This window comes from Sinocyclocheilus anshuiensis, unplaced genomic scaffold (genome assembly GCF_001515605.1).
Source record: "Sinocyclocheilus anshuiensis isolate Anshui unplaced genomic scaffold, SAMN03320099.WGS_v1.1 scaffold1231, whole genome shotgun sequence".
NCBI lineage: Eukaryota > Metazoa > Chordata > Actinopteri > Cypriniformes > Cyprinidae > Sinocyclocheilus > Sinocyclocheilus anshuiensis.
This window is the reverse complement of record NW_015536698.1, coordinates 922,363-936,382: the sequence shown is the minus strand read 5'-3', so window position 1 is coordinate 936,382 and position 14,020 is coordinate 922,363. Positions and strand designations below refer to the sequence as shown.

The following is a 14,020-nucleotide window of genomic DNA, read 5'->3' as shown; positions in this document are numbered from 1 at the left end:
ACAGTGATTTATTTAAACAAAAAAAAAAAAAAAGGAAACACATTACAGGCTTTTGTATCATGCTATGTTGAAACACTAAATATATCAGCAAAAGATGAGAAAATACTAAAATTACATGTGGAGATCTAAGAAGGCGGACAGTCGACGTCATAAATATTGCCATTGAAACAAAGGAAAAATACTAATATGTTTTTTTCCCCTTTTTTTGTAAATAAACGTTTGCTGCATGTATGTTGTCTTTGTATATAATGAAAAAAAGATCATGGGATGTGTAAAATGAACGTATAGGTCAATTAAAAAAAAACAACAACCACTATTTAAATCGATTGTTCTTCTTTCTAAAAACATCCACAATACTGTATTTTACTTTTCCTTCTGTTTGTGCAAATGTAGAGATGTTTTACTTTTAGACGAGCATTCAAAATCTGCAAGTTTATTTGTTCAAGTGGTCTACTGTGGAGAAAATGTTATTTTAGTATTGAGATACTGTTGTAGTTTTTATTAATGTTAAATGTGTTTTTGTTTTTATATTTTTCTTTTTTTTTTTGTAATTTTAGTTAAAGTTTTAGTAATTTAAGGAAAAAGTAATTTTGTGTGTATTTGTCATTTTAATGCTTTTTAAAATGTCTATAGTTTTTTCAGTTTTTGTTATTTTAGTACATTACTGTAAGTTAAACTAAATAAAAATGTAGTTGGCAACTAGCTGAAATAAAATTTAAAATGATTTAAAATAATAGTTATTATATGGTTTCAGGACTTGAACGGAATGGAATGAGTGAAACTCCATTGACTCTGTATAGTATCGAATTACATGTACCATAACAACACTTGTTTTGCCATAATGTTGGGAATTTACCAAAAAAAGAAGGTTTGTATGTTACACAAAGTTCAGTTTGATGGACAAAATGGCAGACAACAACAAGGCTTATCAGTGCAACAATTTCATTGGCCATTTGGACTGTCAGTCATTTATCTGTCGTAAGGTCACTAAGACAATCAAGCTGAGTGAACAAGCTTCTGACTCACCTTTCCTGTGCATCCTGTTTTCCTCCAGCAGCGGCATCATGAGCCTGCTGTTTCCCAGTGATCCTACTCCAGGGTAGACCAGCGGCATGGGTTGCACCACCACTGGCACACGGCGTGGGTGGAGGTGGACCGGGCTGGAGCAAGGAGGCAGCAGCTGGGGTATGTGCAAAAACGACTGCCCCCTAAGACACCTGGACGGGGGAGAGGCCACCACTGGAGACATCTTCAAACGAGGAACAGGCGTTATGACAGAAGTGGAGGAGGCTGAAGGCATAGATGATGATGATGGTGATGAAGATGACACAGACTTGCTGGAAGGAGGGGACCGTGGACAAAATCGTATTGATGATGAGGACGACGAGGGAGACGAGGATAAAGATGACGATGCTGAAAGTGATGGGGAGGTTCTGGCTCTGTTAGTGGACAGGTCCACGGGCTCTGTTTGCATCTGGAAGGGGTCGGACAGGAATCGTCTATCATCTGAAGGTGTCCGAAATCTGCGGTTCAACACTAGCACGCCCATCTCTGTGTAGTCATGGATCACAGGAGACTGAGAGGAAAGAGACAGAATAAAACCAGTTAACTATTAATTACTTTTACACTGAAACAGGAACATTCCAGGATTTCAGTTTTAAGAGTCCTTACATGAAAAGGAGCTTGTAATGAATATGTATGGCCTTAATGGTACAGTTCACCCAAAATTAACATTCTGTCATCATTTACTCACCCTCATGTTGTTAAAACCTGTATGAATTTCTTTCTCCTGTTGAACACAATAGAAGATATTATTAAGTTGCTGGTAGCCGTTGACTTCCATAGTATTTATTTTCCATACTATGGAAGTCGATGGCTACCAGCAATTGTTTGGTTGCCAACATTCTTTAAAATATCTTCTTTTGTGTTCAACAGAAGAAAGAATCTCATACAGGTTTAGAACGGAACTTTCATTTTTGGGTGTTTTGTTCTATCTATTCATTTATTAAAATGTATATTTCAGACCTATTTTATCCACCTTATTTTGAAACAATGAGGTATGCTATTTTCTGTGAGTGTGTGAGACTTCAGATTCATTAGCTGCATTAGGTAAATAACTAGAAGAATAACAAAGTGCAGTAAATAGTAAAGCGATTTGTGCTAGAAACCAGTGTTTATGATAATAAATTAAAATAATATGATACACCAGTTTGCAGTATCAAGCAGCATAACAGGCTGTTTTTGTACAGCTAAAATAAGGAAGCCTTCAAGTTACAAAAAGACTTGCCAGCTCTTACATTAAAACTTTTTTTTTTCTTTTAATTTGATTTAATTCTCTGACATTTTAATAAATTCAATTTGAACTTTGACATTTTTATGACATGGCAAGGATAGTTCAAGTTGTAAAGAAATTGTATCTGTCTTTAAACCGGATGTATATCATTCATTTTATTTTGTGATCTCACTGGAATAAAGAGTGTTCGGATGAAAAAGAAGCAAAGTCTGTGTGTCTGAACATTGCCAGCCCCGCAGTACTGTTCAAAAGTTTGGGGGGTTTTTAGATTTTTTTCTTTTGAAGGAAATTAATACTTTTTTCTTTTAATTAGCAAGAATCATTAATTGATCATTAAATTGATCAAAAGTAACAGTAAAGCTATTTATAATGTTTTAAAATATTTGACTGCAAAAATGCATTTTTTTTGTACCTGAAAAATATATCACAAAAATGTTTCCACACAAATATTAAGCAGCTGTTTTCAACACTGATAATAATAAAAAATGTTTATTAAACACCAAATCAGCATATTATAATGATTTCTGAAGGATCATGTGACACTGAAGACTGGAGTAATGGCTGCTGAGAAAACGTTATTTGAAAAAACTGTAATAATATTTCACAATATTACTGTTTTTAATGTAGTTTTGATCAAATAAATGCAGTAAATGCCACTTATAACCAGGTGCATCACTGAATAGAAGGAAGGATTACTATATGATTTTAATGACTGGTAAGGAGAGATTTTGAGTGAAATAACCTAAGATTGCTTACTGCAGGTGGCTGAAATGAAAGTCGGAGGGCTGAAGACACCTACAGTATTGAGAGTGCTTGTTTATTACATAGGAGGAAAACACACCACAAAAGGTGCAGAGAAAAGGTGAAGAAAAAGCAGCCTTTCTGACATTTACTGACTCAGCTGTTATCCTAAATTAACATCAGTAAAGCGACAAAACATTCCAGTCAAAGATGTCAGAAGCACTCACTCAGACCTAGTGAAACCATAGACAAAAAGTGGTCTGCTGGCAGCATTATTTCTAGCCCCAAAATGTCCCTTCTGTTTTCTGCTGTGGTTGACTTGGAGGCTGTTCAGTCGAAATGGAACATGTTTTGAAACTTCATCTCTACCCCATTTCTCTCTCTCTCCCGACTCATGCTTCACCTTCCCCACCTTCCTATCCCTCCCCTCCTGCACGGCCCACGTCCAACCCCCTGTATGGGGGGCTACCAGTCATTATGGCTAATTTTCCGAGTCCGAAGAGCTTCTGGTGAGGACGGCTTTAATAGAGGGGAGCAATGCATTTCCAAGAAAAGGGTCTTGGCGTTGAGCCCACTCAAACAAGAAGCACGTTTCAGCGACTGCGCTGCCTGTTGATTTAACACACTTCAAAGCTGAGCTGCATTGCCTACTCACTTCCCACACTCGACCCGATCAACGACACGACAACGACAACTGGTTAAAACGGGTAAACCAGGGTGCAAAATATTCTGTGTGGGTTTAGCTGTGCATGAAAATGAAGAGAGCGCTTTAGGACTGGGGAGCACGTGTATATGTTTATTTGGTCAAGCCTGAAATTCTGGCACGTATCCTGAAGACTCAAAGCATAGGACACCTTAAACTAAACCTCTAGTCAAGTAATACAAAGTATACTAAAGATAGCACAGTAAAGCACAGTCACTTATAGTGAATCTCACGGAAATTTCCTGATTTCCTAAGAAAAACCTCCTGATATTTCACTCCAAAGTAAAAAAAAAAGTTATTATATTTTGCATAAACATCAAAATATTATCATTGTAATGCTGCAAAAGATTCTCATTGTCATGTTCTCATTATTGTAATAATAATAATGATAATAACAATAACATGTATATATAACATAGTATGTATACAGTACACACACACACACACACACACACACACATACAGTAAAATATAACATGCAATACTCTCTCTCTCTACTCAAATGTAGTAAATTGTAATATAAAAAGAATTTACACATCAATGTAGTATTGTTGTATACTACCTTTAATTTGTGTTGATTTTTGTTCATTTTTTTCATAAAGTTAAAATAAAGTAAAGATTACTTTTACTGTAATGAGAATAATCACTGAAATTAATGGTGATAGTAAAAGTAATTGTCCTGACAATATCTCAATAAAAATTGTAACAAAAAATATGTGTAGTCCTCAATGTAGGCTTACTTTTTATGTGTAATTATTACTAATTTATTTATTTGTACGTTTGTTGGTTGGTTTGTTGGACTATAACATTTTCTTGACAGGTATGTGATATTTACCCACCAGAACATGTTTAACAGTTCGTTTCAGTCCTCAATTTTGATTGGTCTAGGGGTGATAAATACAACAGCATTGGTTTGCATTGTGAGTGAGTTGCAGACTGAGTGACTATGATATTGGTTAATTATCACAGTAACACTTTAGTATAGGGACCAATTCTCACTATTATGTAGTTGCTTATTAGCATTCATACTACTAACATATTGGCTGTTTGTTAGTACTTATAAAGCAGATATTCTGCATGACTATATTCTACATCCCTAATCCCCAATGCCTAAAGTTAACAACTACCTTACTAATTATTAATAAGTAGTAATTTGGAGTCAGTACACACACACACACACACACACACACACACACACACATACAGTAAAATATAACATGCAATACTCTCTCTCTCTACTCAAATTTAGTAAATTGTAATATAAAAAGAATTTACACATCAATGTAGTATTGTTGTATACTACCTTTAATTTGTGTTGATTTTTGTTCATTTTTTTCATAAAGTTAAAATAAAGTAAAGATTACTTTTACTGTAATGAGAATAATCACTGAAATTAATGGTGATAGTAAAAGTAATTGTCCTGACAATATCTCAATAAAAATTGTAACAAAAAATATGTGTAGTCCTCAATGTAGGCTTACTTTTTATGTGTAATTATTACTAATTTATTTATTTGTACGTTTGTTGGTTGGTTTGTTGGACTATAACATTTTCTTGACAGGTATGTGATATTTACCCACCAGAACATGTTTAACAGTTCGTTTCAGTCCTCAATTTTGATTGGTCTAGGGGTGATAAATACAACAGCATTGGTTTGCATTGTGAGTGAGTTGCAGACTGAGTGACTATGATATTGGTTAATTATCACAGTAACACTTTAGTATAGGGACCAATTCTCACTATTATGTAGTTGCTTATTAGCATTCATACTACTAACATATTGGCTGTTTGTTAGTACTTATAAAGCAGATATTCTGCATGACTATATTCTACATCCCTAATCCCCAATGCCTAAAGTTAACAACTACCTTACTAATTATTAATAAGTAGTAATTTGGAGTGAGAATTGGACCTTAAAATAAGTGTGACTGTCATCACATGTCATCTTGAGTTTTAAAAGTCTCTGACTACACCTGTGGGGCATCGCTTTGACCGCTTACCCGTCTCTGTGACTCTGCAGGATCGATTTTGACTGGCAGGGCTGGCATCCCATCCAGCATCAACATCCTGATAGCACTGTTCCTGTGAGGGATAGCAGAAAAGCAATGTCAGGCTTCAATAACTTCAAGTGTTAAATCACACTGTGTTGTTCTGCAGACTGTCAGTCATAGTGAGGAACAGAGAAATCAAATATGTTTTGGTATAACTGTGATGACACGACAGAGTAAAAACCTCTCAGCTTTGAATTTGTCTCACAGATCATATAGGAGCTGTGCTTAGTGACAGTTCAGTGGATAGACTGTGTGAGGATAACAATAAACATATTTTAGAGAGCAGGCCAGATGGTTTAATAAGCATTAATATATCATTCTCTGAGAAGTGTTTACTATTAGTACTACCTGAGGCATTTCACAATGTATTTCAAGATAGGAACAGATGCCTTGACTTGTGAAAAATCGATCTATCAGTCGTTATTTATCATTTTCTGTTTACTTCTCCAATTGTGAGCACAGCAGCTTGAAAACAACTGACTCAAACTGTGCCATGTGATCTTGTTTTAGATTATTTTAAAGCAACAATCCTGAATTATGACATCTAGCAAGACATTAGTTACTCCTTCAGGAATGTTATGATACATAACTTTGTATTGACATTGCCCAAGTTTTTATATTCAGTTAAGACATCATTAAACATGGGTAGTTTAAGCAAGGAAACAATCATTATACAGCAGGATTATTTGACAGTTGTTTAGACATTTTGTGTGTTCATGATTTGGCATGTGTGTCTGATTGTTAATGAGAATTGAAACCTTGCTATAGTAAATATAAATGTGAAATGCTGAAGTACTGAAAGTCAAAAAAATAGCTTCCAATTTCCAGACAGCAGGAAATGAGAGGTGTGAAATTTACACTTGCATAAATTACTAGAATTCAAATGGACAAGCTGTTATATTCACTACTACACAATCACCCTCTGCTAGCATTTACTACAAATTAACTGCTTAATGCCATTATAAATCTAGTCATTTATTGGAAGGTAATGGGCTAATGGCATGACACTCATTTTTTGTCAGGATCTATTAACTGATTAAAAAAAAAATGTTACATACATTAATTGACTTAAGTGTACCTCTTCAATTATGATCATGTTTTTTAACTTAAAAAAAAACTCATTGAAATAATAAAATTCTTATATACATAAAATAGTTTGGCATGATGTCTTATTGAAATTTCTAATAAAAAGTTTTAAAACTGATTATTAATATTTGAAAAGCCAGCAAATGAAAGTCATGTTGTTCAACTAACATCAGAAAAAAAGATACAAAGTAAATTATATTACAGTAGCTAGGAAAAGCTGCCCGTTCTTATTACAAAACTCTTCAAATATTAGATATTTTGACTTTTTTATGACAAAGCAAGGCCAGCTCAGGTTGTAAAACATCATGTGGTGAGACTCCCCCAAAAGTTATGATTTAATAATTCATTATATTTGGTTTGAAAGCGTTTTACTTAATGGTTCATTCAGTTTAAACTTTTCTGTTAAAAAAAATATGATACTAGCATGGAAATAATACAAAATGTATTTTTTTGAGAAACATGGCCCATCACATGATACCCCCCCCCCCACCCTTTTTTTATTGTGGACAATTTGTCATTTATCTTAATCACAATTGAGCAAATTCTTAAAATAATTCTCATGCCACTGGTTATTATTCCAACTTCATGAATTACACTAAAACTAACACTACAGGAATGAAGCACAGGCAGCTATGTGCTCACAAACTTGCATAAAGAGCATTCGGAAGTATTGCATAAGTTTGAATGCTTCCTTGGTAATTGGAGGTCATGGGGTTAGTCCTGTCTCACAACTCTGTATCACTGATAAACAGAGGAGGTGGATTATATCTGGAAATTACCTTATTTCTTCCTATTACTGCAGCGTTTGCAGATTCATTAGAGAGACTGGAAACTGCTGACTGTTTTGGCTTCTGTTGACCTGCTTAGTTTACCTCTCACTCTCTTTGTGTATGTGTGTGTGTGTGTGTGTGTGTGTGTGTGTGTGCGCGCGTTTTTGTGACATATGATGACACAAATTTGTATAATGACATGGGTATGACATAGGTATAACAAGTCCCCATTTTTCAAAACGCTTATAAATCATACAGAGTGAGTTTTTTTGAGAAAGTAAAAATGCACAGTTTCCTGTAAGGGGTAGGGTTAAGTGTAGGGTTGGTGTAGGGCAATAGCACATACATTTTATACAGTATAAAAACCATTACGCCTATGGAATGTCCCCACGATTCACAAAAACAAACATGTGTGTGTGTGCATGACTGTAATCCATGGCAGACAGGATGTCAGAGGAAACGGGTGGGGTCTGAAGGGCTGTGCCCACTTAAAATCCCTGCTTCCAAATGCTGTCTTTGTCCATGTGTTCCTGGGTTTTTCAAGACAGAGAACGCCCAAACCCACTTTAATGGCACCAATCTGAGAACACTTCACTTCCCCATGAGTGTTCTTACCAGAAAAGCTCCACTTTAAAGCATTAGTCCACACCACACCCAGGTGATGATCGACAGCATCCCGCTTCGCATGTCTGTATGTACAGTAACACATCATGCAACATCTTTAAAGCGTCTGTGAGTTCCCAGATGAAGCCATTATAATTTTGTTTTGCTGTTTGGGGTTGGTTGGTCATTGTGGTATATTGTATTTCCTGTTATGATGACTTTGTCTGAATTATGAAGTGAATTTGTGATGAATGACATTACACAGAATTGGTAAAGAAGATTTTCTTGGACATTCTTTGTTATTTGTGTTAGTGACTATAGCTAAAACCAGCTTGGTCAGGTTGGGAGACCAGCTTAACTAGTTTAAACCAGCTACATCCAGCTTAAACCAGCTAAGACTAACCAACTACTGTATAAATATATTTCAATCAGTATTGAAAAAATAGTTTTACCTAATGGCATATTAGTATTAAAGTATTGGGTCATTAGCTTAGCAACATGCTAACCTCCAAATCTATTGAAAACAAATGTGAGTCAAATGTAGAGTTGTCAAAAAGGCTGCTCACTAGGTTTTGGAATATCCAGTATTTTTGTGTGCTAATTAAGTATTGGGCCATTAGCTTAGCAACATGCTAAGATCAGAATCTATTGGAATATTACCCATTTTTTCAATATTATCCTAAATTTGTTTGTGTGCTACTACTGTATGTTATTAACTTAGTAACATGCTTATGTCAATTATGTCAGCTATTGAAATATTTGGGTGGGCTATTAGCTTAGCAACACGCTAACATCAGAATCTTTTGAAATATTATCCAATATTCCAATATTATCAATTATTTGAGTGTGTGCTATTGAGTCATTAGCTTAGTAGCATGATTATGTCAATATTTATTGAAATGTTAGTCAATATTAAAGTACTGGATCATTAGTTTAGTAACATGCTAATGTCAAAATCTGTTGGAACCTATATTTAGTCAACCAAGGTTAGATGTAATGTCTATTCAGATCAGAAGAGGTCTATAACAAAGCAAATCATCTTTGGTAGTTTTCACTCAGAGAGAAAACAGTGACTCAACATTTTTTTCTGGGAAGTTGGCAAGTTTCATCAGAATGTGACCTCAGGTCAGAGCTGCTTCCTGCCCACTGCCATGCTTCTGATAACCAGGCTCAAACCTCACCCACAATGTCTCCTGTACAAACATCTCCCTCGTCTCCACTCTTCCCTTTTCTCCTTCCTCCCCTGGTTAGATAACAGACACATCTGTATCTTTACTCACAAAGCTCTGGGATACAGCTCCAAGATCAAACCTCTCCTTTTTAAATTGATCTCAGTAACTATGTGCTGAAAAATTGAGCAGAACCAAAGACACTGCTCTGGATCCATCCCCAAGATGCAGATTTCTTCTAGATGCTCCTGCTTTGCGTAACTGTCTTTTGCCAAAAAGCCCTGAGTGACTTCAGACTTTCCATTTCAACAGAGCTCATTTTCCTTGGCAGGACAACTTCTGTCGGCTAGAGCCAGGACATTGTCAAACCTCCAAGAGAGAAAAAGTGAGGGAGAGAAGAAGACTGTGTGTGTGTGTGTGGAGCCGGGTTTCCATCCAAAGTTGCAAATTTAATTTATGCGCAAAATTGGAATATCGCACAAAACATTTGCGAACAAGCACCGTTTCCATCCAACGAGTCAAAGAGAACAAAACCATCACTTCCTGATAAACTGGCACTATATATCACTAAGAAAAGTAGGAGAAGCTACTGAATATAATAATTTTCCTATATAATAAATTGCTTGCACCTCAGAACGAGCAGACGAAACACAATGAATGCGGTTATTGCTTTCGGAGGTGGATGCTGCTGTTTGGGAACGCAGTCGTTTAACAGTTCTGGGAGGCAATTATACAGAAATACTTTGATGACAGACTTTGCTCAGGCATTTCCGAATGACCATATAACAACATTTCAGATGCTGTGGAACAAGATCGGTCCGCTGGTTAGTCAGGATTTTCTGTCCCATAGCGCAAAGTCACATTACTTTTTTGATGCGCTTGGAGGAATTTATTCGCAAACTGCATTTCCATCTCCCATTATTCACATTAACCCATTTTCGCACAAGCCAAAAACCACCTCAAGCGAGCGTAAAAACGTTTTTGCGAATTAAGGCATTTTTATTCGAAATTCAGCGTTTCCATCTCTCGAATCTGATGTGATACTTCAAAATGCGTATAAAAGCCGGGTGATGGAAACCCAGCTGGATAAGAGGTGTGCTGTTACACTATTTGAATCAACTGTGAGTGCATAGCAATTGTGACAGAGTGACCTGTCCCTGTCCCTGTTGGTTAGCGCAGCACACACACACACACACACACACCCCCCCCTTATTAACCAGACAATGGACGAGCCGACTTCCGGTTGCTTCGCGCCGAAGCGGCCACACACAGCGGACCTGGCACTATTTATCCAGGCCGCTGGGTGGCGCTCGGGTTTGGCCGGCCGATGGAGGAAAAGCAACGCGAAAGACCGGCAACACAGACGCTGACAAACACTGAACACAGGTATGTATTAACACGATAACATGACAAAACATAGGAACATAGAAACAAAAGACAACTCAGGTATGTATGCGTGTTGTTATGCGCAGCATGGATACTGATGGGGATGGAAATGGAGTGGACATGTTTGCGTGTATGAAGACCAGCGCGCTAATGGCGTTGCGTATGCACCCACACCGCCCCAGCAGAGAACGGAGGATGAGGTAAGATGGGGTGTGTGTGTGTGCTGCGCTAACCAACAGGGACAGGGACAGGTCACTCTGTCACATCACCTCCCCCCTCTCCAGGCCGCGAACTGACCGGATTTCGGGACAGGTAGTCGGCAATTTTGTTTTGGGGTCCAGGTCGATGTCTGACCTTAAACTGGTAGGGTTGCAGGGAGAGGTACCACCTAGTCACCCGAGAGTTGTGGTCCTTCATGGTGTGGATCCACATCAGGGCTCGGTGATCTGTTTCTAGGGTAAACTCCCTTCCCTGCAGGTAGTACCTGAGGCTCTCCAAGGCCCACTTGATCGCTAGACCTTCCTTCTCCACAGTAGAGTATCGGCTTTCTCTGGGTAGCGGTTTCCTGCTCAGGAACGCAACGGGTCTCTCTTCACCTGTATCTCCTTGGGCCAGGACTGCTCCAATTCCCACAGCCGAAGCATCTACCTGAACAATGAACGCCTTTGTGAAATCAGGACTTGTAAGGACTGGGCCAGAACACATCTGCCTCTTTAGGGTGTTCAAGGCCATTTCACATTCCTCCGTCCATACAATCGGTTCTTCACATTCTTACAGAGCAGGTTGGTCAATGGGACGACGGTGGTAGAGAAGTTGGGGATGAACCGTCGATACCACCCCACCAGTCCCAAGAAGGATCGGACCTCCTTCTTTGTCCTTGGTCTTGGGCTGTGTCGAACGGCTTCTACCTTGTCCACTTGAGGCTTTAGCTCCCCATTTCCCAGGTGGTAACCAAGGTAGTTGGTCTCGGACTTCGCCCACTCACATTTTGCCACATTTAAAGAAAGGCCAGCCTCCTGGATCTTGCTCAGGGTTTCTCTGAGGTGTAGAAGATGGTCCTCCCAAGTCGCACTGTATATGACCACGTCATCCAGATATGCAGCTGACCACTCTTCACAGCCTCTGAGGACTTGGTCCATTAGTCGCTTATGCGAACAGCAAGAATGGTAGCCATTTGTCCTAGTCCCTTCCAGTGTCTAACACAAACTTGCGAAGCATGTTCTTGAGCGTCTGGTAAAAGCGCTCCACCAGTCCGTCGGTCTGTGGATGGTATGGACTAGTCTTTATGGCGGTGATGCCCAGCTGCCGGTGCAGCAACTTCATCAGCCGTGACGTAAAGTTAGTCCCCTGATCCGTGAGGATCTCCTCAGGTATCCACACCCGGGAGAACAGTTGGACGAGAGCATTGATAACCTTCGGTGTAGTGATGGAACGAAGAGGGAAAGCCTCAGGATACCTTGTCGCGTAGTCACTGACGACCAGGATATATTGGTACCCTGCACTGCTTCTTTCCAGCGGCCCCACAATGTCCATGGCGATGCGCTTAAAGGGGACAGATATCACAGGCAGAGGATGTAATGGTGCCCTATCTCGTTGGTGCACAGCACTGGTCTTTTGACATGAATGGCATGTGGTGTAGTATGTTTGTACATCAGTGTACATGGAGGGCCACATGAATCGTGCGCTAATGCGTGCATAGGTTTTTTGGAGTGCCAGGTGCCCTGCCCATGGAACACTGTGTGCTAGGTGTAACACAAGGGGACGACAACATGTAGGGACAACCAAACGGGTAGAATCAGGGGTTTGCATGTACAGTATATCATTGACAACAATATATTTTTCCCCACACAAGTCAGCTTGTTTTCCCTCCACCACCTTAGTAAACAGCGGTTTCAAAGACTCGTCAGCTCTTTGCAGTTGTGCAATATTCTCTGGGACCTGCCAGTCATGAATTCCCAGACCCTCGGTTTGGATCTTAGGGGCTGGTGTACCCAGGCCTTTCTCCAGTCACCGTTGGCAACGTGTTTTCCTGGGGCCCTTGGTCCCGCCTTGCAGCAGACTATGATGAAAGTCTGGCAATGGCTGCAGACCTGCTTTAACCTGGGCTCGTGTATATTGGTACCCTGCACTGCTTCTTTCCAGCGGCCCCACAATGTCCATGGCGATGCGCTTAAAGGGGACAGATATCACAGGCAGAGGATGTAATGGTGCCCTATCTCGTTGGCGCACAGCACTGGTCTTTTGACATGTATGGCATGTGGTGCAGTATGTTTGTACATCAGTGTACATGGAAGGCCACATGAATCGTGCGCTAATGCGTGCATAGGTTTTTTGGAGTGCCAGGTGCCCTGCCCATGGAACACTGTGTGCTAGGTGTAACACAAGGGGACGACAACATGTAGGGACAACCAAACGGGTAGAATCAGGGGTTTGCATGTACAGTATATCATTGACAACAATATATTTTTCCCCACACAAGTCAGCTTGTTTTCCCTCCATCACCTTAGTAAACAGCGGTTTCAAAGACTCGTCAGCTCTTTGCAGTTGTGCAATATTCTCTGGGACCTGCCAGTCATGAATTCCCAGACCCTCGGTTTGGATCTTAGGGGCTGGTGTACCCAGGCCTTTCTCCAGTCACCGTTGGCGACGTGTTTTCCTGGGGCCCTTGGTCCCGCCTTGCAGCAGACTATGATGAAAGTCTGGCAATGGCTGCAGACCTGCTTTTACCTGGGCTCGTGTCATTACCGGACAAGCAACATTTACAGCATTAGAAGTGGATATACAAGTTTCAACAGAATGCAACAATTCAGTGAGCACTGGTAAGTCTCTCCCCAAAATCATGTCAGCAGGTAAGTCATCTACAATAGCCACATTCAACAGATAAGTTTGGTCTTGCACACATACATTAACTTCTGTTTGGGGGTACTGCTTGACATCCCCGTGAACACATTGTACACTGATCAATTTACCAAACGGAATATGTGACATATAACTATATTAAAGAATTGATTGGCCAGACCTTTGCAGTAAAACAATGCCAGTAACAGTTGTGGCCACTAATGTAAACAGTCCAGTCTTCTGAACTGACTCTCCTTGTTCAGCAGATCTCTGAACAATTTCATCTGAACATGTCATTCCACTAGTCAAGTCAAGTCAAGTCTGCTTTATTGTCAATTCTTCCACATGTACAGCACATACACACAGAGAATTGAAATTGC

General features: G+C 39.3%; 1 protein-coding gene across 1 annotated transcript in view; it reads right to left on the bottom strand.

Moving 5' to 3' along the window:
* LOC107655083 (Krueppel-like factor 12) overlaps positions 1-14,020 on the bottom strand; it is a 26,043-nt gene that overhangs the window by 1,726 nt on the left and 10,297 nt on the right. The window contains exons 2-3 of the mRNA XM_016442502.1: positions 5,738-5,819; positions 1,027-1,576 (exon numbers count right to left, since the gene is read on the bottom strand). Of these exons, the coding sequence (XP_016297988.1) occupies positions 1,027-1,576; positions 5,738-5,803 (616 nt within the window). The 5' untranslated portion in view covers positions 5,804-5,819. The remainder of the gene's footprint in view (positions 1-1,026; positions 1,577-5,737; positions 5,820-14,020) is intronic.